Source organism: Tachypleus tridentatus, chromosome 12, assembly GCF_004210375.1.
Source record: "Tachypleus tridentatus isolate NWPU-2018 chromosome 12, ASM421037v1, whole genome shotgun sequence".
Lineage (NCBI taxonomy): Eukaryota > Metazoa > Arthropoda > Merostomata > Xiphosura > Limulidae > Tachypleus > Tachypleus tridentatus.
Window position 1 is genome coordinate 80,682,070 of NC_134836.1, and position 25,791 is coordinate 80,707,860.

At 32.1% G+C, this 25,791-nt stretch overlaps 1 protein-coding gene across 3 annotated transcripts in view; it reads left to right on the forward strand.

Moving 5' to 3' along the window:
• LOC143233793 (ubiquitin carboxyl-terminal hydrolase 7-like) overlaps window positions 1-25,791 on the forward strand; it is a 77,015-nt gene that overhangs the window by 25,062 nt on the left and 26,162 nt on the right. For 2 of the 3 annotated variants that reach the window (XR_013018310.1, XM_076470474.1), the window contains exons 9-21: window positions 4,193-4,323; window positions 5,459-5,513; window positions 7,408-7,488; window positions 7,904-7,994; window positions 15,369-15,561; window positions 17,049-17,202; window positions 17,359-17,503; window positions 19,441-19,534; window positions 20,335-20,466; window positions 20,558-20,621; window positions 21,504-21,605; window positions 24,549-24,648; window positions 24,990-25,082. Coding sequence is in view for 2 of the 3 variants with exons in the window: in XM_076470474.1 (XP_076326589.1) it covers window positions 4,193-4,323; window positions 5,459-5,513; window positions 7,408-7,488; window positions 7,904-7,994; window positions 15,369-15,561; window positions 17,049-17,202; window positions 17,359-17,503; window positions 19,441-19,534; window positions 20,335-20,466; window positions 20,558-20,621; window positions 21,504-21,605; window positions 24,549-24,648; window positions 24,990-25,082 (1,435 nt within the window). In the remaining variant the exon portion in view is untranslated. The remainder of the gene's footprint in view (window positions 1-4,192; window positions 4,324-5,458; window positions 5,514-7,407; window positions 7,489-7,903; window positions 7,995-15,368; window positions 15,562-17,048; window positions 17,203-17,358; window positions 17,504-19,440; window positions 19,535-20,334; window positions 20,467-20,557; window positions 20,622-21,503; window positions 21,606-24,548; window positions 24,649-24,989; window positions 25,083-25,791) is intronic. The other variant, XM_076470475.1, reaches the window with a different exon arrangement.

The window sequence follows — 25,791 nt, forward strand, 5'->3', positions numbered from 1 at the left end:
CTCTCAAGTACAGCATAATTTTTATAGCTTTCAGCCTTATTTGATTACAGAGCCATAAGATAGGAAATCAGGCTTCTCTTGCTCTGTCAATCTGTCACATTTTCTCTTTCAGGATTTGTTAATAATTCTCTCTTGGATTTAATATTATATTAACCAAACAACAGCCAATCTTTTAATCAGTCAAATGACATATTACATTGTTTTCTGTATATAGTTGTCTATTTATTTTTCGGTTCAAATTTTATTCCCATTAAAAAGCTCAGCTAAACCTTTAACAGCTGTTCTTAAATAGTTATAAAGCCAGAAAAATTGATAGTTATTGAACATTGTGTGGCTTTTGTGTAATATTATTTTCTGTTCTTTGATGCATTATCAAGAAATGCTGTAATGTGCTGCAAAACAGACCTGCTGTAGGATATTGTGTTATTAACAGAAGTGTTAGTTTTGTGATTTCCAGCTTCTGTTTCTCAGACTGGTAATTCAAACTATTTTATATTTTTAGCAGATGTGCTCTACTGAACATTTACTTCACATACGAAGATGTATTGGGTTGTCCAGAAATAAATGTTGTTTTTGATCTGTAAAGTTTGGAAAAGAATAAACCTGTGTCTTAAAACATGCTTTAATCAAAGTAAGCACCATTTGCTTAACACACTTTTGCCAATGTGTAATGATACTGTTTGTTCCCCGGCTTTAGAAATTGTAGCTTCTGTGGTCAGTGAACTCCCTGCAAGCTTCTTCTGCAGCTGTCTGGTTTTGAAAGCATTTATTGTTCAAAAAGTTGTCAAAGTTCTTGAAAAAATGAAAATCTGTAGGGAAGGTCTAGGGAACAAGGTGGATGAGGCAGAACCTTGATTCCTAATTTGTTCAGTTTTTGGAATGTCGTCCTTGACACGAGGGGATGAGCATTGCCATGAAGAAGAATAGGGCCCCTTCAATTGACCAGAGCTGGTTGTTTCTCATGCAACTTTCAGTGCATTTCAGCCAGTTCTTGACAGTATTTGTTCAATGTGATTGTTTCCCCTGGATTCAAAAATTTGTAGTTAACAATGCTGGCTGCAGCCACCATATAATCACCTTGACATTTCTTTGGTGAAACTTTGACTTTGGGGCTGTTTGTTTTGCAATGAAGCCATTGTGCATATCATTTTTTATTGTTATACAGAATCAACTTTACATCACCTGTCACTCTGCAGTAGCAGCATAGAGCAGGTCTCATAAAACAGATTTTATTGATCTTCATTCAGCTCATGTGGAGCCCATTTGTCCAACTTTTTCATCTTTCCAATCACACTTAGGTGGTTGGCAATGCTTGATTTGCTTGTACCTACCATTTCTTCAAGCTTGCATACTATTTTGCAGGGATCTGTGTCAACTGCTTTCCTAAATGTGTTTTCATCAAAGGATGGCTATCTTCTATGACTTTTATAGTCTTCAAGACTTTCATCACCATGTTAAAACCTTTGGAATCAACGCTGAACTGTACTCGTTCAGTAACAGATCCATGGCCAAATGCCTGGTTGATGTTCCCTGTAGTTTCGGTAGCTTTTTGTCCAAGATTGAAGTCGTAGAGAAAAATCAACAAAAGTCCTTATCCATGCTACCTTGGGGGTTGTGAAAATTACTTTGAGTAGAGTTGAAACAGTGGACAGTTAAGACACCTTGCAAGTGACAAACATTGGATTAAACCAACCAATCAAGGATAAGTTACTAAATATTTAGCTTGTAAATGTCATCGTGAGAATTCCAACATTTATTTCTGGACAGCCTAATAATATCTTTAATTTTCTTCCTTTTTCTTTTCTTTGTACCAAAACTACAGAAGTTTTATTTAATAAAAAAACGAACTTAACTTTTTAGTAGTTCTTGTTCAAATTTGATACATGGGTAGATCTTTTTCACTACAATTAGGAGTCTCATTTGCTGTCAACATAAGCCACAAATGCAGAATTATTCAATAAAATCTTCTCAGATTTGACTAAGCTTTTTGTGCATGCTTATGTAAAAATTAACATGAGCTATCAAACTGATGTTTGTACTGTGGCTTCACTTGAGTAAAAGTGAACCATTTTTAGTCTTTTGTCACTCAGATTAAAGATGGCTGATTGAGAGTACCAAACCTAGAAGGTGAAAATATATGCAGTATTGGTTAGGCCAAGCAAACTATATTTCAAGTTTCTAGCTCAAGTTTTCAAAAAATCTTGCAAATGAATAGTTATCGATTATTCAATTAGCTTCAGGTGTTATTAGCTTGAGCAGTTAGCTCAATAATGATACTTGATATGGAGATGCTGAGTGCATGCAGGTAATGATAAGAAACTATATTTCTAAATTCTGTGGAGATACAATAAAGGAAGTTATTAATACTGTTTTGGAGAAGAAAAACTACCACTATATATTGTAATGAATCTGGTCGGCTCTGTAAAATAAGTCAGTCCTGAATAATGGGGTTGCATTCCTAAACCTAATGTTAGTTACTACAAGTATCACTTTCTTACTTGCTGTGTATTGACTAAAAGTTGTGATATCTAATCAAAAAGACCTTAGATATGAAAATAAGTTAGCCAAAAAAATGATTGTGTGATTTTAAGGAACAAAATCAAAAATAGTAGAAACACACATAGTATTGACAAAAATTTTACAAAAATAGTAGAAAAATGCATAGTATTGACAAGATAATATAAAACTTATAATGTACATGATAATAGTAATACATTAAAATATTTTCATATTAAAATGGTTTTATTAAATTTTGAATGCAACTCGGTAACATGAACAGAAGGGGTTTAAAAATGGCTTCAGTGAAACCTGTGGTGATGTTTGTGAATATAGGGTTAGGTTGCACACTGAATCTTTTTTTTTTTTAACTACACTTTTTTTCTACACCTATGGTGATTTTGATTAGATTTAATTAAGTGTTTAGTGCAGTACTACTATCATTAGTATAACAACATTGGGCTAAGTGTCATCAGTAGTCAACAACAGGAAGAAGTAAGACTCATGTAAATAATGTATTTCTTGTTTTTCAAATATATTATTTATTTGTTTTTATAAAAGTAACTAAAATGTAAAAATTAAACTTTTTTGTTAGATTAGGTATGCTCACGAGTAGCCCATCCCTTATTTAATTCAGTAGAGTGATATGAGCTACATGTTTGTCAAGTAATTTTCAGCTTGTGTAATGGTAACAATATTAGACACAATTCAAATGGCATTAAAACAGTGCAGTTTTTTAAATAGAAACAGATATATTCTGTTACAAATTTAAAGTTATTGAGATAAACAAAGGTAGTTTTATGTTGTAATTTAAAGTAATAATAGAAAGAATAAAGGATGATTTAGATTTAATTCTTGTCTTTTTATGGTGGTTACAAGGTTAATCAGATTGACCGACCTTGTACAGTTAGGATAGAGAAAGTATAAAAAAACATTTGAAATTTATTTTGAAGGTTTTAGACATTGCAAATTAAATTTGAGAATTTTTAGATGTAAGAAAGTACTTTTATACTTAACACAATCACTGCAGTTTAAATAATCAAAATCCTGATGTCTGTATTCACAGAGAAAGTTTATATTTAATATAAATATAATATTTCATGAAAGCTTTTTATTTTGTGTCTAAAAATGATTTAATGGTTATTGAAAGTTTGTAAAAATTTCCTTGAAGATACACAACATTTACTGGGTGTTATGGTGTGGAAACTATTAACATCAATTTGGGGTCACGATTTAGATCAAATTAGCAGAGTTCATCGCAAGAGCATTTAGTTGTGTTACTGACATGGCTTATAACTGTTGGGTTCATTGATAATATGTCATACAACTTGGAAAGAATTGTTTTGTTTCCTGTTTTAAAATCAGTCATGCATCCAATAGACTAGTGTATCAGTAACTATTATATTATTTTTAAGGTTTAGAAGAATGTTTAATTAAATCTCTAATTCATGTATTAACTTGTTTTGAAAATGTGTCAGTTATCTCCTAGAATACTAGCTTGATTCATTTCATTGAAGCCTAAAAATTTTGTTCTTCATATTGCCATAGTATACAGAATAGTTACACTGACTGACTTATAATCTGTAAGTTTTGACCACTGAGACATCACTGGAATGAATCTTCTGAAATAATATTACTAGTTTACTCTTGTGGTATATAAAACGTGTAAAATAAATATTAATGTTATCTTCTAAAGGCTGTCTACCAAATGCCTACAGAAAGTGATGATTCTTCAAAAAGTGTAGCCTTGGCTCTCCAAAGGGTGTTCTATGAACTTCAGTTTTCAGACAAGCCTGTAGGAACAAAAAAACTAACAAAGTCATTTGGGTAAGTGTAAACAGGTGATAAGTGAAAGAATAAAATTATAACCTATCTACTAAAATGTAATTTTAAAATGTTTTATTTGTTTGTTACCATGTTATACCGGGAGTGTAGGGTTACATTGGTGCTTTTTTCTCAACATTGAAATCATTATTGTTACTGTAGATCTTGTGTATCATACTTGTTTTGTCTATTCTATATTTACATCTTGTATAGAAACAATACAGCCTCTAAATATACCATCCTGTACCTCACTATAATGTTCTGTTCTAGTACAAGGAAGAACTGCTACATATGTTTTCTTTAATACAGCATTTGTTTAAGGAAATGGTAATATATATATATCACAGTATTAAATTTATCATGAATTACATTCATTGTGTGATTACTATTTAAACATTGTCAGATGGTTTCTGTTAGAGATAAAGTAATCTCATGCTACTTGAATGTCGTTTTCAAACACAGTCCTGCTCATATCCCTTTTTATTGAACACTGTTATTAAGTTTATTGTATTCAAACAGTGGACTTAAATAAAATAGCTTATTATTTACTAAAATGTAATTGTATTGGTGAGATAAAACCTGATCTTGGTCAAGAATATTTTAAGCAAAAATCACAGGACCAAGTTTGTAAAAATGTGATAGCTATTGTTAAATTTATATCAGATTTGGTATGTTTTTTATTATTTATATCCAGAAATTTTGTAATAGCAAAATAAATAGGTTAATGAATACATATCAAGTTGAAAATAACTATATATGAAATGGAACTTTATGATCAACAGTAAAGGTGATTTAAATTGTTGAGGTAGAGGGAAGTGTTTTTATTGTTTTTTGTCTTGGAAATTATTGCAGCTAAAAATGTTAGGAATACCATATCTAACTATATGTTTTTTTAAAAATTGTAACTAGACCATACTTAATTTGGGATGAGCAAGAGGGGAGCTGTTAGTGTTACCCATTTGGTCTGGAAAGGGTTAAAGAAAATGTATATTTAAAAGTCTTTTTTTTGTGTTTAAATCATATGAAGAAAACTGTTTAAGGAAAACTAATGTAGCAGTATTTATCAAAACTACAAAGTTTCAAAGAAATATATGAACATTTGTTCTTACTCTTATGAAATTTTATAATTTTGTTACAGGTGGGAAACTCTAGATTCTTTCATGCAGCATGATGTTCAAGAATTGTGTCGAGTGGTGAGTACAGAAAGATGAGTGTTATTTAGAGATTATATTAAATTGTTTTTTTTAGTTTTACAGTATTGTTACAGTCCATTTTTCTGCTTATGTTCATGTTCTGTCTGACAGCTGGCTGTGTTAGTAAAATCTCTGTAGCATAGTTTCCATTGTACTGTTATAATGTCCAAAGTATATCATTTTTCTCCCTTTTCACCTTTTGTAATCCATCTAGTGTATGATAATAATGGTGGTGGTTTTCTAATACGTTAATATTTGACCTCATGGAAATCCATGATCACTACATCAGTTATTTGCCATTCTGTGTTCATATGAAATAGCCTGATTACCTGTATTATTGCTCAGCTTCTTAAGGTATGTGATGGTATAACTGAAAGCTTTATTTTTGTGAACCCATATCATTTTGGTCCCATTTGTACTTGCTTGGGCTATGATGACAGCTTTTGTCAATAACCTTTGTGTTCACAGATTCTAATTTCTTTACCAGATGCCACATCTTCCACATCACAGTTATATTATGGATTTTTACAGGTATCTTTCTAGATGCTCAAGGTGCCCAATTGATTCATATTTCTTTTGGTTTTTGAATGCCATTAAGTGTAAAGGATATTCCCTTCTTAGAAAAAGTATAAATCTCTTTCTGAACATATATTTTTTTCAAAATAAATATTCATGTCACTACACGACCTATGAAATGTTATTGCCAAAATGTAATTCTGATAGTTGTTCTTGTACTGCAACTTTATATCATCAGTAGTTGTCATGAGATTTCTTGATTTGCACATTCAAAAGAATTTTAATATAAGGTACTCTGTGCAACTGAAATTAGATATCCTGTATTTGAGACTTAAGAAAAGTATGTCAAACTGTAGTGAGAAACCACCTTGTGGGATGCTATAGTACACTTCTCTTAAGGTGTTTTTCCCAGGTAATATCACATGGAATACTTTGTTGCATAAATTAACAGTATTCACTACATTGCAAAATAAGTACCAAAGAAACCAAAATATTTTATTGTAATGTTCAGTGTGTTAATGTTTGGTCTAATTTAGTAAATAAACATAAATTTAAAAGACAAACACTGAATTGTTTTCTGACGTTAAATAAGATTTCCATTGTAAAATTCAATTTGTTAAAGACAGCCGAGGTTAATATTTTCTGTGATGTATTAAGTCTTTTTAAATAAATTCTAAACAGTTTGTGTAAAAGAAGTTGTAGTATGCAATCTTTCATAAAATGTGTAGGTTAGTTTAGTATATTGATATAATTAATAGTTACAGTGGTACTACTGTTGATCAAACTTCGTTTTTGAAGAGAACAGCAACTTTATCTTGGAATGAACTGAAATTTCTTGTAACTGAAGGGCCCCAACCTGAATATGCAGGCTCTCTCTTCCATGTTGGGCTTAAGAACCTCCTTATGACAGCAGTTTGATTTTGTTTAAATCTAGTTTTGTTGGGTTTTTTTCTCCTCTTTTTATAGCCAGCATTTGTTTTAATCTTAAAACATTTATACTTTCTTTTTCACAGCAGTTTGATGAGCAGTGTGTCAGCTATGAGGGACTTTCCAATTACCCACACTGATTACAGTAGTGTAGTACATAGCTATTTACCTATTATTTTAACTGATGTTAGTGAGGTTAGTGTAATTCACGCTGATTGCTCTAGTGTAGTACATAGCTATTTATAAATTATTTTAACTAATGTTAGTGAGGTTAGTGTAATTCACACTGATTGCTCTAGTGTAGTACATAGCTATTTATAAATTATTTTAACTGTTGTTGGTTAGGTTATTGTAGGGTAGGCTTTTTATGTGTACCTAGCTCATGTTGATGTGAATTTTTTTATTTTAAGTGAAACAAATCTGAACTAACCATTGTGTTGTTTATGTTTAGCTCCTGGATAACATGGAAAGCAAGATGAAGGGAACTTGTGTAGAAGGAACTATTCCCAGGTTGTTTGAAGGAAAAATGATTGTGAGTTTACAAATTAAAGTAAAAATATATCTAATTGTGTTAATTGCTTTTAAAGAATTAAGAAATATCTGAAAATAAATATATTTTAATGGAATGATATGTAAACATGTTATATTTGCTTGCACATTTTGGGAATATGCAAGCTTGTTATGGTGGAAAGATTTTTCATACTTTTTCAAAATATATGTATTGTTTATTTCGTATTTGTGATTTAAATAAAGTTTAAATGTTGGACCTTAAAATCAGTTTGTAATAGTATTAGTTGGGATGTATTCACCATTATAGTAATTGTTAATAGCAGTGGAAGTACAAGTCAGATCAATGAAATTGTTAACTACTTTACATAATCATGAGGCATAATTACCACTTACTTTATCAAGGATTTCATTAGTTTTTTTGTTGTTTTTCTTTTCAGTCCTTCATCAGGTGTAAGCATGTAGACTATACATCTAGTAGAGAGGAACCTTTCTATGATATTCAGATGAATGTTAAGGGAAAGAAAACAAGTAAGTTGATGCATTTTTTTTACATGAACAGAATGTAAAAGCCATCCTAACTCCAGAAATTTGTAAAGGTCATGGAGCTTCATTTATACCTTAAGTCCCCATATTTGAAAATGTTATCTTGAAAAGCATGAATTGTGTTTAAAAAATGGCAGATAAACACTATTTAGTTAACATCACTACCTGGAACAGTGTGGGTTGTAATTAAATAATAGCTGATAAAGACTGTTTAGTTAACCCTTTTTCAGTGGGTCAGGGTTCAAAGGCCACGTCCTTGCATTTGTTGACTTGGGTAGAAAATTTTATTGAAGTACTATTTTCTGAATTTATGTCTAAGTTTAGAATCAAATTGTAGATTATAATTCAAACTTTAACGTTATACATGAGTTAATGTCTTAATTTAAAAGTAACAATGAAAAGAATGCAATTATAGATTTTAATGAGACATGGTATGTTGAATGCAGCACTGTTTAAAATTAGGTGTTTGTGCTAACAAAATAAAATACTAAATCTGTAATTTTGGACAAATTAGGAACTCAGGATACTAGTATTGACAAGCTGGATTATAAAATAAGAGACTCATATCTTTCTATTTTGCTGAGATGTGGCTTATGTACTTAAACACAGTGGCCCCATTCAACTCTATTTTTAAAATGATACCTTATATACTATTACTACAGTATATGATGTGAATAACCAATCAGTAGCTTAGAATGAGTATCCACAGAGTGGTTTTTCTCACCATTTTAATCTTTGAAAAGGCTTTGTTGTTCTTTCTATCCAAGTTTTCAAGAAGGTAGATTGTGTCTTTAGTCTGCTTGAAGTTTCATATTTAGTAAAATAGAAAAAAAACCTTAGTTACTAACCTCAATAAATTATAGTGAAATTCTGCTGTGGTATTAGTGTAGTTATTTGTAATATTTTGGCTATTCAACTGTGTGTGTGTGTGTGTGTGTGTATAATACACCTAAATATAAGTTTTGTTTGATATCGTTGATGTGCAAAATTTTAAAAAGATTAGCAACCTATTTCCAGCAATAACTGAGTACAAAAGTCATAACGAGAAGAGATAATTTTTTGTTTTATTTCTTGGTTTATTGTTCTATATTTGAAGAAGAACATATATATACATGTATATAATATATAATCATTGAAATGTAACTGTATATTAAAAAATACTAGACCACTAAAACACAACCAAGACAGGGAAGACAAAAGGTCAGTTTTTTATTATTGGATATGTAAATATGAGTACACATGTACTACATCAGTGCAAGTTGTGTAATGGTAGGTAGGCATAACTGGAAGATCAATATAATAAAAATAATAAATATATATGTCTTTATATAGCGTTATAAGACTTGAGCTATTTAGACTAAACATTTGTATTTTACTTTTATGACATGTAGTCATTCTAGCATGAAAAAAGCATAATTTTTATGTATTTTCTAATTTTTTTGTGATGGGTACAAGGTTGATCAGGTGACAGACAACACATAGTTAATAGTATAGAAAATAAAATATATCTATCTGAAAACAAATGTTTGAAATGTATTTAGGAGGTTTTAGAGATTGCACAAATATTTGAGATTTGGGAGACAAAGAATATTTAGTGTCATGCCAAGCACATGCTACCATATTACCACCATACATAAATACTGGCGGATCTCCTTTGTTAAGACGCAATCTTGTAGGGTGGATATCTGATGGCATGTGTTTTTGTCCAGCCGTAACTGTCCCACAAGCCCCAGTTCCATTCATCTCTAAGTGTTTGAATAAAGAAGCTGAAGAATAAAAGTTGTCCGTAAAGACTGTATGTCCCTTATTCCAAAACTCCTCCAGAAGATTCAAACATATAGTCTTTGTGACTGAGTATCCAGCCACAGGCACTATGGTATTTTTCCCACAATATCTAATAAATTTCAAAGCATATCCAGATTTTGCTTTCACACAATGCAAATTGTTTGATTCCCCATCTTTTGGGTTTTGATGGTAAATACTGTTTGAGATGAACTCTCCCTTTGAATTTGAGGATACTTTCATCAATGGACAGCTCACGTTGTGGGGCGTATACTGCAAGGTATTTTGATTCACAGAGATTCATCAGATTCCTAATTTTCCACAGTGGATCATAATTTGGATCTCCATTGTTTAGCCGATCATGCTCATTGTTAGCAAAAAGCAAAAATGATGTCAGGATTTCATAATGATCTCATGGCATTACCTCTGTAAATGGCACACGGGTTAGCCAAAAGTAGCCCCAGTAGTCTTCCAGTTCATGTTTCTGGCACAACCTCATTGCTATTTGTTGTGCAATATATGCTTTGAGTTCATTGACATTGGTCTCAATCCATTTCATAAAGCAGGAGTAACATGACAATTCGGTGGTGCAGTCGAAATACTGCAAACCATATCTATTTGTTTCATTACAAATCAGCTCAAATGCTTCATCAGGAAAGAAAAGTTTGAAATACTGCTATGGAGTGAAATTTGCTGTATCAATCAGGACTCCAGTGCGAGTGGTAAAATCTGGCAACCAGTCAGATTCAAAATTATCAGTGTCACTGTAAAATTACCATGGAAAATTTGGATCCTGGTTTTGGTTTTCAGGTTCATTATCACTTTTAGGGGGAGCTTGAGGCTGTGCTATACTAGCTGCTCTACCTCTCCTTGTACTTCTAGACCTTCGGGAATATACACTCCTTGATCATCCACGAGGACCACCACTGGAAGTGCTAGGGGCATCTACAAAATAAAACAAAAAAACTTGTACATAGAGTTGTAGCACTTTTCCGATGTTCCATGTATGTACATATGATATATTTATATATTTTCCTATCGACAATATATGAAAACGTAGAGAACTAGCCTTGGTTAGTCAGTTTATGCAATAAGTTATATGACCCTAACTACCATGTGCTTACCTAAAGCTGGGGCAGATTCCAGGCCATGAATGTCTTCATTATCACTCTTGTCTGTTACAAGTAAGCTTTCATTATCATCTGGCTCAAACTCTTTGTCATTCTCTTCATCGTTACAAATAATATTGATTACTTCTTTAGTGGTATAAGCTTTTCTTTTCAGCATTGTAACAACGTTGCAAGTATCAACAGAATATGCAAGGAAGGCGTCTTCTAAAACAATGAACAATATGATCTACACTGGCTAGAAAACAAAGAAATCACATGACCTCCGGTTTAAATACCTGCTGGGAATCCCAAGTAAACAATGAATACATGTGGTTCTAGCCTCAAGTGATTCTACAGGTCTGTGTGATTATGATAATTAGCCATGAGGGTATGTTGTTTACATCTTGTCGACGAAGCTCGCCTGTCGCGCTGAGCCTTCAAATCAACTGCAGTAGCCAACTGAGCTGAAAGGGTTAATTAAAGATTGAAAAAATTGTTGCATATCCAGTGCAATGGATGGGATGGAACGTGATGTGAAGTCCAGTGGTAACAACGGTCCTAGTTATGACTAAGATTTATATGAAGGGGAACGATTAGTTTACTGTATTATCACATATAGGCATTTCAATAAATTTTGTAAAATTGACACTTAAAAAGCAGTTTTAAGTGAAAGTGTATTCATAAGATGGCTGGTATGGGTATTAAAACTTTATTTAAAGTAAAGAAGAACATTTTGACCTTCTTAGGTCATCTTATGGTTAATAAAAAGTTTTACTTCAAGTGGATTTGTCATCATCATGAATTTAAGTGAAAGATTTCCAAAAATGTTTAATACATAGATAGTTGTTTACTGTGTTTAGAAATTATTAGATACATTTTGTATAGCTTGTGTGTGACAAAAAACAACAAATTTTCTCTAGTTTAACCTTTCAGAATTGGGTACATATTGTATTTGAGTCACATACAGTATATCAGAAAAAGGAAAACATTGGACTAATAATAACTCTTTACCTTAACATTACGAGCTAAAATTTACACTTGCATGTACAGAATGGTGCAAAATCATGCATCGTAAAAAATTTGAACAATGATAATATAGTGTAATTAGTAATAAAAAAAGTTTTTGTTTATTATTAAAGAACAACCTCATAGGGCACAACTTTAGCAACACCTTTTATAGTTTGATTTTTGATAACTTTACTTAGGTGCATGGTTTTTTAAAGAAAGAAATCAACAGAAACTGTTTCCATCTTCTGGATATAAATTTGTACAGATTGGCTGACCCCAGATTTATGACACCCAATACACATTGATTTTTACTATAACCCTTAATTTTGAAAGTGTTTTCATAAATATTTCATTCTTTTTGTAATCATTAAAGATGTTTTACAGAAAGTTTATTTGAAGCCTGTATATCAATTAGTCAAGAGAAAGATGGTTTTCATTAAGAATAAAAAATGTCTTTTTGTCTTATAGTTTGCATATGTTATATGCATAACCTCTAGAACCTCAAATGAATTATATATATTTTTATAATGTAATATTAACCTGTTGACTGCCAAGTATTTCAGCTGCTACAATACAAATCTAATGCTTGTTCATTTTGTAACTTTTTTCGTGATGCCATTTTGGATAGAAAGTGAAACAATTTGTAAGTAGGTCAAATGCATGTATGGTGCTGAGATCTAACGTTGAAGTTAGGTATTATTGAAACGAATTAACTCGTCCATGGCACTGTGTTACTGATCAGCTTGGACGGGTTATTTCGTCTTCGGCACTGAACAGGTTAATGACATACTTGATATTTGTGTCAGTGTAGAAATCGTCAAGGTACAGTTAATAATTATAAAACCAAATCCTCTGAACTAATTGTATTATTAGTCAGAAAGTTTCAAATTACTTACATTAATAGTTTTGGCTGTTAACCTTTTAACATTGTTTTATTTTATGATAGTATTGCAGTAATTTGAACCCACTTACAGTAACTCTGAAGTGAACAAATCAGTAAATTGCAGCAAGAAGTAATAGTTTTGCTGGCAAGCATAACATTAAATAAAACATTTGTTTATGCTTAAATTTGAGATGTGTATTGCTTATGAATAAATATGGTGAGAATAAATAAAAAATATACATTTAAAAAACAAGGATTTGTGGTGGTATTAAGTGTGCTGTGAAATTTGGATATATAGATATTTAATCTCAATTTTAACAATACTGAGATATTATAGGAATATAACTAAACATTTAAAACTGAAGAAAAGACTTCTGAAGATCTTCTGTAAATGTAATTCTACAAAAATTCATATTCTAACTGAGGAGAACGTTAGTACACCTCCACATTTATTCCCACTTAAAATAGCTCAACTCACACACAGATGTATCACACCAGGTGCACATAATTAGAAGATTGTTACTCAGCATTTTGAATGAGGCTTGCCCTTTTTAAACCTCGGAAATTTAGTTTGGTGTGCTCCTGACTGTTGAAGTGAGAGTGAGCACTATGGTGAGAGTAAAAGTGGTGTCTGAGGCCTTCAGAAAGAAAATTGTAGCAGCTTATTAGTCTGGTAAGGGATTTAAAAAGATCGTCAAAGATTTTTAAATCAGCCATTCCACTGTCCAAACAAAAAGAGTGAACAAGTGGAGGACTTTCAAAACAACAGCCAACATGCCCAGGTCTGGTCGTCTAAGCAAGCTCACCCCGAGAGCAGACTGCAAAATGCTAAAAGAGGTCTTCAAACACCCTAACATGTCATCACGGGACCTACAGCAAGCTCTGACTACTGTTGATGTGAAAGTGTATGCGTCTACAATCAGAAAGAAACTGCACAAGTTTTACTTGCAGGGAGGTGTGCAAGGAGGAAACCTTTGTTCTCTGAGAGAAACATCAAGGCCAGAGTGAATGTAGACAAAGACCAGGACAGATGAGTCCAAAATTGAATTATTTGGACACCAGAACGGAGGACATGTTTGGCATAAACCAAATACAGCATTCCAGGAAAACAACCTCATACTAACTGTGAAGCATGGAGGTGGAAGTGTCATGATTTGGGGCTGCTTTGCTGCAGCAGGACCTGGACAGCTCACAATTATAGAATCCACCATGAATTCTACTGTGTATCAGAGGGTGCTTGAGGATCATGTAAGACCATCTGTAGGAAAATTAAAGCTAATGGAGAGTCCTGGAATGGCAGAGTCAAATCCCAGATCTTAATCCCATTGAGATGCTGTGGGGTGACTTGAAATGAGCTGTACATTCAAGAAACTCCTCAAGCATCTCACAGCTGAAAGAATTCTGCATTGAGGAGTGGGGCATACTTTCTTCAGACTGATGTCAGAGACTGGTAGATACCTACAAGAAGCGTCTCACTGTAGCTATTTCAGCCAAAGGGAGTAACACAAGCTATTAGGGGGTAGGGTGTCCTAACTTTTTCCTCAGTTAGAATATGCATTTTTGTAGAATTACATTTACAGAAGATCTTGAAAAGTATTTTCTTCAATTTTAATTGTTTGGTTATATTCCTATAATCTCACAGTATTGTTGAAATTGAGATTAAATATCTGTGTATCCAAAAAGTGTTACAAAAATACACACTTTTCATAGGGTGTCCTAACTTTTTCACATGACTGTATGCAGTCAAAATGTAATTGCTCTGAGTACAAAGTAATTTTTGTTAGATTAAAAATACTTTTCTTCGTCTGAAAAATCTCAGATTTCATCTGTGTAAACTGTAAAACCTAAATAAATATCCAAATTTTTTTTCAGTAAAACTTTATATTTTATCGATTATTTCTAACTATACAACTTTGGTTAATTTGATGAAACTTGTATCACCATAAAACATATGAAATAAATCTAAGTTAATTTTTTTTTCTTTCCAGAGTAACTTCTAATTGCAATATTAAATTGTATTTGTATATTCTAAATATCTTTAAGTACATAACAGTATACATCTGTTTCTACCTGCATTTTATTGCCCTTTGAACAATGTCTAACTAATATTCTCACCACACAAGTTGTAAATCACTTGCTGAATTTGTAATTCGCTTTATCCTATCAAATTCACATTACACAAACTACTTGGAAATTGCCTGTGAGTCTACCTCATAAAATAGTTATTTTACCTAATCTAACCTAAAAAGTTTCTAATTTTTACATTTTAGTTACTTGTTGATGTGATCCTGTGGATATAAATTTTTAAATGAAAGCAAAATAGACAATTCAATGCAGAGACAACAATATAATATGTTATTTGATAAATTAAAAAATTCGTTTGCTTTTGTTTTATAAATGAGATAGCATTAACTGTTTCACAGTGGTACCCTTTTAAATTCCTTTCTGTGCAAGTTACTGAGTTACTTTGAAAATGTAATTATGTTATTTAAGCTTTAATTCTTTTATTTCACACATCTTGTTATTGTTGTGATGATTTTTATTAAAAAAAACAACCTTGAATATGTATATTTGCAGTAAATAAATCCTTCAAGGATTATGTTGCAGTGGAAACACTGGATGGAGAAAATAAGTACGATGCAGGAGAATATGGTCTGCAGGAAGCAGAGAAGGGAATTATCTTTGCTTCCTTTCCTCCTGTCCTTCACCTCCACCTTTTGAGGTTTCAGTATGATCCTTTAACAGATACAAACATTAAAATCAATGATAGGTAAGTTTGAAAGAACAAACTATTCACATAAAGTTACAATTAGCTTAAAATACATTTAAGAAAGACCCATATTTTTACATCTTTTCACAATTTTGATATAAGTAAAACTACTAGTAAATATTTATAAATGAACAAAAATGAAGCAACACTGGAAATTACTTTTAAATAGGTAATATTCAAAAGGTATAATACTGATTTTCAATAAGAAGAGTGCACACGTTGCTGTAAGTTATTGGTTAAGTGCCAGACCCCAGAAAGTTTTAGTTGAAATTCTTTTTGTACAATAACTTTTGACGTTATGTAAGATTTTCTTCCTTAAAAAGGGATCAGAAATAATGTTTCAAACTTTGAGAAATTTTTTAAGTGTTTCTGACGATAAATAAATAGTTCAGATTAAAGGAGTAAAAAGATACTGAAGTAAAACTTTCCTACTCTCATGTTTTAACTCTGGTGTGTCTGTCCAATACATTTGTTATATTACAGAAAACTGCTGGCTGAAATAGTTCAAAGGTTGGGACAACTATTCTTAAGATTATGTAGGTCTTGTAAATAAAATGTTATATTTCATTGAATTCAGTTTTTTAAAATTCAAAATATTTCATTTTGTAAGTTACAAATGCTTACATTAGTCAAAGGTTTCATATAGTGCTTCATGCATCTTTCTTCATTTTTATCTAAAATTTTTTATTTTAAAAACCATAGATTTTGATTTCAAAAGTACTTTATATGGTTTTATTACATTTAAAATCATTGGAATACAATAAAAATAACTTTTTTACCATATCAGAATCATAAGGAAGCAGACATTTTTCTAATTATTAAAAGGTTTATTTTACTGTATGTACTGTGTTTCTCTCCATTTCTTTATGGTGATTTTCTGTGTCCATTACTTAGTTTGATAAAGCCTGATGTGGATATGACCTTCCAAAAAACAGCCTTATTGGTAAAGAACGATTATGGTTGAATACAGAATAACCTAATTACACCTATCTTGTCTTGTTCGAAGAAAAACAATTTATCTATCATAGTGCAACATCATAATTCAGTTAATGTATGAAATGATAAAGCAAATTTTGTGCATGCTTTAATAAAATCCAGTTTGTAATTATGTGTAAATTATTCATAAAGTATTCTGGAAACACACGACCAAGCTAAGCTTTTACCATTTTGTGCTTAGATGCAAGTCTTCACTGAACAGGAAGTTAATGATAATAAGTGTGGAACAATGACTATACATTTATTTTCTGTGATTTTTGTTGTTGCTTTTTTAATTCAGTGGTGTAATTTTTATCCTGGAGTAATGGGCATCCATTCAGTTTTATAGTTAATTCCATTGGAATGTATCCATTTGACAATCATTCAAACAACTATTAGATATTACTGGATATGATTGAAAACATTCTTGATATAAAAATATAAATTTATGGTCACTATAAAATTAGTTGTGAAGAAATTGTTTATTTATAAAACATTTTTTTCTTTTCTAGGTTTGAATTTCCAGAGAAGTTGAGTTTAGATGAGTTTTTACAAAAACCTGAGGTAACTCCAGCTACTTACACTCTTCATGCTGTGTTAGTACACAGTGGAGACAACCATGGTGGTCACTATGTTGTTTTCATCAATCCTAAAGGGGATGGAAAGGTTAGGAATTACATTTATATAAAAGGATGATGATAAGATTTTTTTCATGAGTTATAATTGTGACTTGCTGAATGTTCTAGTTCCAAATTAATGTTAGAGTTTTAAGCACTTTGTATTAATTATGCCAGACTGACTTCTGGATTATATTTCTTTTAGTGGTGCAAATTTGATGATGATGTTGTCTCACGGTGCACTAAACAGGAAGCTATTGACCACAATTTTGGTGGTCATGAAGATGATATTACAGTCAAGCATTGTACAAATGCTTACATGTTGGTGTACATCAGGGATAGTGTAATTCGTAAGTAGGATTATATGGAATATTGCAGTAGGTAAGGTGAAAAATGTTAGCATGTTTTAATGTTAATTTGTAGACAGTTTCCCCTTCTCCATTGGAGGTTTACATTGAGATATAAGCTGAGTGTCATATCTGTAGAACATCAACCCTAGACTCTCTAAAGTTGTCCTCCTACCTGTAAGTCCAAAAGTTATTGGTTACAGGCCCTTAATGATACATCATAAAAAAAAACATGGGTATTAAAATAAACTTTACAAATTACTGCAAAGAACTGCTGCATATCTTAAGAAAATTATTGATTTAACCCAGTTTTTATGGTAAGTTCTTTAATCTGGGTGTTATAACAGACAAATAATTTTCACTACAATATAGTGTGTGACCTCACATGTAGTAATAGTATTAAAAAAACAAATTGTGCATTCAAATGTTGAAGTGGTCTTTATATTTAGTCTTTTTTGGGTTTTGGTAGAAGTAATGTTCACAACTTAATGTGAAATTCATACATTAACTGTTGATGTCTCCCTTACTCTTCATCAACATGTGATGTCATTAAATGTAAAAAAAGTATATATAATTAGCTATTCAGATTTTTATTTCACATCTAAGTTCATAGTTTACTTGGAGTAGAAATAAATATTCTAAATATAATAATATTAATGGCAGAACTTGGTCATTTGGAGGATATCTGAATATGAGTTGTGATATAAGTATGATGTTGGTATTGAAGTGAAACATGCTTCTTTTGGAGGTATATATATATATTTGAATTATTGTTTGATTATTTCAAAGTGAGCAGTGATATAAGAATAAATTTAGTAAAAATTTTCATTGAAAAACAAGCTACAAGAAGTAATTGTTCAGACAATATTTGTTTTTTTATAGTGTTTAACAAAATTTCTAGGTTAGTCTCAGATATACTTGATTTCACATTCCATCAGTATCCACAATAAATAATTTATTGTAGGAGGTTGAAAAAAAAAACATGCCTTACTTATTTCAGTGAAAAATACCATCAACCTTTCAGGAGATGAAGGATACAAGTTTTGTTTAGGTACTCAAGTAAAGTTACGTTTACAAATTAACAGGGGTGCCATTTACACAGTCAAATCCAGAAATTCGTTTATGGGGCACCTGGACTTGTTTCTGACAGTATTTAATTTGTTTTTTAAATTAATCTGTTTAAGTAACTTCCCATTGTCCCAGTTAATGACATGTGAAGACTTCACCATATGTTCTGCAAAGGCCAAGTCAACTACCTTATATTCTAATAATTACAAGCATATCAATTTGACATTTACAGTATATCATAGTATTTTTAATAACATAGGATTATCATCCTTCATCTATTATATCTCGTAGCTTGTGTACATTATACCAGTTACAACAAACCACACGATATGAGTTTTCAACTATGTTATATCACAGCATGTTCTAACAACACAGTTTAACAATATGTTAGCACAACATATATTACTGGGATAATAACTACAGTAAAACTGACTTGTGTCAGTACCACTTGTATCTAAGGTATACTGTAATCTACATAATTTGACATCCCTTGTTCTATAAATGTGGTATAAGCTACAGTAAACTGACTCATGTCAGTAACACTTGTATCTAAGGCATACTGTAATCTACATAATTTGACATCCCTTGTTCTGTAGAAGTAGTATAAACTACAGTAAAACTGGCATGTCACTACCACTTGTATCTAAGGTACACTGTAATCTACAGAATCTTTAAGCATTATAGTATAATATTGTGGCAGCAGAGTAATAACTAGTCGGGTTTTTTTTAATAGTTTTTTGCAGTAACTGTAATCGGGTATGATTCAGAGAACTTTTCAGTTAAAGTATACATGCTCTATTAGAACCCAGACAAGTGACACGAAATGTTGTTAGAAGAAAATATGGTATTGAACTTGAAGTTTGGATCCTTAGATGGCTGTTCATTTGTCTTGACAGCTGAAGTCCTACAACCAGTGACAGAAAATGACATCCCAGAGCAGTTGGTTGAGAGACTTCAAGAAGAAAAGTGAGCTTCAGAAATTATTTCTGGTGATATGAATTAAAATAATACATATTGATTGGTGTAGCTTTTCAATGTATGAATTAGGTAGAATACAACATTTAATTACAGAATGATGTGTGAAAATGTTTAGTCAGTATTATGTACATAATGAAAGAATGTAAGTTATATTTCTTTATTGTTCTATCACTGTAATAGGATGCTAAAATATATTTGATTTCTTAGTTGTGAACAAAATAGATTTCTTTTTTAAAATCTTGACTGTTTTATCAGTCATAGGCTAGTTTTGTTTGTTCTCAAGTCACAAATTCATAGGGAGTCATTAGACCTGTTGTTATGGTAGTGTTTGAACACTACATTAAAGTGAACTGTACTGTTGTAATGCTTGAATTTATCAACTCTTACCTAATGTTTTAGTCCCAGAAAATTGTCATAAGGTAGTTGAAGGTCTCACAAATATTTCCTGTGAAATATTTATATATACCATACATAATAACATAAAAACAAAAGTGCTCCATAAATTTGTTGTATCAATAGTTCATGCCCTTTACTCTGGACACTGTTATGCTTCAAAAATGTTAATTGTTTATCCTTTAGTATTCTAAGAGTGTGAATTTAAAATTTCCAAAAAAAACATTTTAATTAATGCATATTATTTGTCAATATATTGACCAGTGAGTAAGAAAAGGTACTTTTTTATGCTCTACTTAAGTTTGGTGTTGGTCATTTGTATACACACTAAAATTTTATTTCTCATAATGTGTATTTTGTCTTAAACAAGATGGTAATATGTCAGTGAATTTCAGGAGACAAGAAGCACAGAGAAGAAAGGAAAGGAATGAGGCTCATCTGTTCATGAATGTTCAAGTTCTTACTGAAGACAGCTTTAATGGTCATCAAGGAAATGACCTCTTTGACTCAGAAAGAACAAGCTATAGGTGAAGAACATTTATTTACTTAATTCATATTGGTTATTGTATTTTTTAACTTTTATTTTTCTAATACAAGGATTATTATTTCTTTTTGCAGGACTTTTAAAGTGAAAAAAGTAGCTACATTAAAAAATTTAATGGAAACTCTTTCTGAACAAATGGTAAGTTTGTGACAGATTTACTATTATACATTTATTTTAATATCAATGTTTGCATAAGTTAAATTTATATTTAGAAATGTACATAAATTACTGTTAATCTGTACTGTGAAATTCCTATCTATCCACTGAAGTTGTAGAAGATTCTTGGGTGTAAGAATTAACATTGTATGTCTATGAAAGAGCCAGTATTGTTGTGCAAGCTGAAATTTCTAAACACTCGTCTCATTCCCATAAGAATTAACTCAAAGTGAGACTCCAAGAGACAGTGTATACTGTCAGATTACTCTAGTTGTATATGTATAAGCCTCAGAAATTATAACTGTGATTAATGCTTATTGATTTGGAACTACAGATATTTGACCAGGAAAAAAGTTTATAGATTTCGAACATTACAAACTGATTAACTTCGGCAGATTAATATTAAATGTTAGCATTTTTCACCTCTGAAGTTATATGATCAAAAAAGAGATACCTAACTCGCTGTTAAGTGAATTGTATCTGTGTTAACTATGAAATTTAATTTGATCAATACAAACCCTCAATAAAATATTGAGGAAGTTTTGGATTGAATAGAAGGCAGAATTTTCATTTATAAACCAGCATTTGTAATAACTGTTATAAATTATATTATTGTTTGTATATTAAAATATATTTGTGTTAAGAAGGTAAACTGTTTATCAGTCTTTATTGAAAATTTCCATAAATTGGATATGTATCAGCACTTTTAAGTTCTAGATCTATATTACAATTTAACTAATTTACAGGCTATTTGAAATGGTAATAAGTAATATAATAAATTTGAGGCCAGTTCGAGATAAGTTATAATCCATAACACAAGATATATTTCATAATACATGTGCACAAAAAAATCTTATTTTCTAGAATTATCCTGTGAATATGATAAGGCCATGGCCTATGACACTGCGAACGAACCAAACATACAGACCAGCAGCAGTAGATCTAGAGACAGACATCAACAAGCCTGTATGTATAAAAGTAGTAGTGTACATTGAGTGATAATTCTGGTTTAATAGTATAGTACCATGTCAGCACAGTTTTATAAGGTATTGTTATATACAAGTCATGTTGTAGAGAGTAGGGGATGTCTCTTTTACTGATTTAGTATCACATCAACACAGTAGCGCAAGGCCTTGTGGTATATAATAGTGGTATTATAGTAAACAGTAAAGTAGAACCATGTTTTATTAATATAATAAGATAACAGCTGTGCTAGGCATCACAGCTTAAAAATAATCACTAGTTCTGATATTAGGTACTATACTGTTTCAAGGCTCAAAAGTTACTGTCCACCACTCCATCTTGGACATATGGTGCTGAACTTTGTTCCACTGCTACACTGGGAGTGCAGATAGATCTCTCCACGCCTCTGAAAGAATCGTTCTCAAACGATGTGAAAAGTCTTTTGACCTACATGTTTAAGAAAGTTGATGAATCATTGTCAACACCCATGTCTGTCTCTACCATTCATTCCAGAAGATCCCCAGATCTCTCTCTTTCTCTTTTCAATACTGGTTCTTGTACTTATTTTTGTGCACCTAGTCAGTCTTTTACTGTTGTTGCTCTCTCAGTCTGAACCCCTTTGCTATTCTCCCACTTTTCATGGCGGGTTGACAGTGACACACAGGGCAGTTATCTAGCACTTCTGCTTCATCCTCGACCTTCTTAGTCATCAAGACTTGGGCAAAGCAATTGCCTCTTTCCTTTCAAGCTAATATTCTCTATGACTACAATCATCCCTCAAGCTGGTTTTAATGGGCAGGCGATTCCAAGTTTATGTGGGTTTGACACTTTCCCGTTCTTTCCTGCTGGAACTTGGAGTCTCTTAGGGCTGTGTCTTGAGTGTCACACTTTTTAGTATGAAGATTAATGCCATATCTGGACAACTCCCTTTTACTGTTGCAAATGGGCTCTATGTCAACAACTTTCACATCTCATGCTAGTCGTTGAACATGAGGTATATTGAGCGGCAGCTACAGACTGCTTTCAATCATTTACTTAAGTGGACCACAGCAAATGGCTTTAACTTCTCTCTCTCTAAAACCGTTTGCAAGCATTTTTGCTGCCAACAGGGTATTCATTCTGATCCTGAACTCTGTATTGGTGAAGTTGTGCTGTTTGTGGTACCTAGACAAAGTTCTTGGAGTTAATCTTTGACTGTAAGCTGACCTTCATACCACATATCAAGCAACTACGAGTCAAATGTACAAGAGCACTGAACATCCTCTCTGTCCTCTCTTATACCACTTGGATAATGGATCGAAGTTCCATGCTAAAGATATATCGTGCTCTTATTTGATCGAAACTCAACTGTAGATGATTGGTCTGTGACTCTGCCAGGACCTTGGCCTAAAAGATGCTGCACCCCATTCATCATCAAGGACTTTGGCTCTGCACTGGGGCTTTCTGCACTTCCCCAGTTCAGAGCTTATACAGAGTATCATGAACCTTCTTTGCACCTCTTCTGTTTGCAACTTTCTTTACTCTATGCTTCGAAACTTTGTTCCTTACCAAAGCATTCCACCTGAGATCCTGTTTTCTTTTCTTGGTGGGCCATACTTTTTCAGAACAGACAATCTGCTATTGCTTCTTTTGGCCTTTGTATCCAGGTGCAGTTAGATGAATTGGGTCTGTCCTTGGATAACATTGCTGTATCCAATGGTCATTCCATCCCACCATGGCTTATTACAGTCCCCAAATGTGACATTTTTTAAAGTCTTCTGGAAAAAGTGGATACTCCTGATTGGAGGTACTGACTTTTATTTGCTGAACGTCTTTCAAACTATTCATTTATTCCCATTTATTCAGATAGTTCAAATTCAGATGACCTCTGGGCTCTGCGACTGTTTGCCGTGATCCAGTTGTTGCACTCAGAATCCCCTCTGCAGCTTCTGTGTTTACTGCTGAACTGTGCACCATTTCTCTTGCACTGGATCACATGGAAGCTAAGCAGTACTCAAATTGTACTATTTATACTGATTCGTTTAGTTCTCTACTGGCCCTGAAATCACTTCACGTTAATTCTCACTCTGTTCCCACTGATATTCAAAACTGACTGTCTATTTCTCTTTAATATCTACTTTTATCCAGTTATTCTGTATGCCAGGCCAAGTTGGTATTTGCAGGAACAAGTTTGCTGATACTGCAGCTAAGCCTGTCTACTTTGGCAGTGTCACTGCTGTGCCTGGTCCTGTATTTAAGGTTCAGCTCCATGCCAGTTGGCAGTTGATTTGGAGTGAGCAACATGAGAACAAGCTTTTCCAGATAAAACCCTCTGTTGGACTTTGTCTTGTTTCTATAAAGATCAGATAGAAGTTGTCCTAACTAGACTATGCATTGGTCCCCTTTTTTAACTCATTGTTTTATTTTATCTGCAACTGATGCACCAGTGTGTGGTCTGTTTGACACACGGGTCACAATAGTCCACATGTTACTGTCATTCTGTCATTACAACACTCAAAGATGGCACCATTTTAGACATGTTTTGTCCCAAGGCTTACCTCTGATGCTGCACAGTGTCATTGGCAATGGTGACACTCCACCGTATAAATATTTTTAGTTTTTTAAGGGCCAATGGCATTTTTAATACTATTTAAGTTTTTTAATTTATACATTACTTTGTTTTGTTTTAACATGATTTCTTTTTAAAAAATTGAATTTTTACAGGTTGTTTAGTGCAGATAGCATAGTTGCCTTGTGTTATAAAATGCCAACCAACCATATAGCTCAATTTATTACTTAACCACTTAGCCTTTCATTTAAGAAGACACAAATAACAAAATTCAGGTGTGTCTAAATATAAATGACAATATATGCTAAAAACCATAAATTAGTTATGGGTAATAAAAGTACGACATGTTGAGAAATAGGTTTTAAAACTAACAGATATACACTATCCTTTGTTTGTAGATTATAGACATAGCAGATAATGCCAACCCTTGGATGTTGTTTCTTGAGACTGTGGACCCTGACTCAGGAGCTGACTGCCTGCCAGAATTTGACAAAGAAAGTGAGTGTTGGTAAAATGGGATGGGTACTATTTAGTAACAAATTGTATTTAATGAAAAGTGAGCGTGAATGTAAAATGATGGTTAGTAATTAGTAATAGATTGATGTCTGAAAATAAATAGTATTTTTTGCTGCACTGTGTGAAAGATAAATACAGTTACAGAGCTATTTTTATAATTTGTTTCCAAATATTTTGTATCGCTGTTAAAGCATTTTTGTCTATATTAAAATGTGTACCCTGTATAATGAACATGTTTTCAATATTGTTTATAGAATTATGATTGAATATCTCAGAATGTGTTTGTTCAAGTAACTAACCTTTAAAATACAATAACTTTACAGGTGACGTACTGTTGTTTTTTAAATTATATGACCCTAGAAACAAAAGGATTTCCTACTGTGGACACATGTACATGCCAATTACAGCCAAAGCAAGTAAGGGGCAGCCTGTTTGTTGTTAGTTCTATATTTTTTGTAATATAAAATTCAAAAATAGCAAAATGTTGTATACAAATATGTTACTTGAATTATTTTTCACTTGAGTAGTAAGTTACAATAAATATATTTTTAAAACATTAACTCTTTTGCTGCCTCTGTACAGTATTATACCACCTTTAACCTATTACAATGTGTCAGAGGTCAATGGCCATGTCATCACATTCGTTGACTTGCATTCAAAATTTTATTGAACTGCTATTTTATGAATTCATGTCAGTAAGTTTGGAATCAAATTGTAGATGTATAATATTAAAGTTTAAATTATAGAGTTAATTTCATAATTTAAAAGAACACATCTAAATATAAATTTCAGTGAGTCACATGGTATCTTGAACGCAGCATTATTTAAAATAAGATATTTGTGATATCAGAATTTTAATTTATAATTTTATACAAATTACGAATCAAATTCCTAATATTAATAAGGTAGAATACAAAATAAGAACCACCCTCCTTCAAGATGTGGCGTACATACTGAATCAAACACAGTGGGTCCATTCAGCTCTTCCTGTATTTTCAAATGGTCCCTTACATACACACATACTTCAATATATGACGTGAATAACTAATCAAAAGCCCAGAATGTCCCCAGAGTGGTTTTCCTTGCCATTTTAATCTTTATAAAAGTTTCCACCTTGTTTAGGTC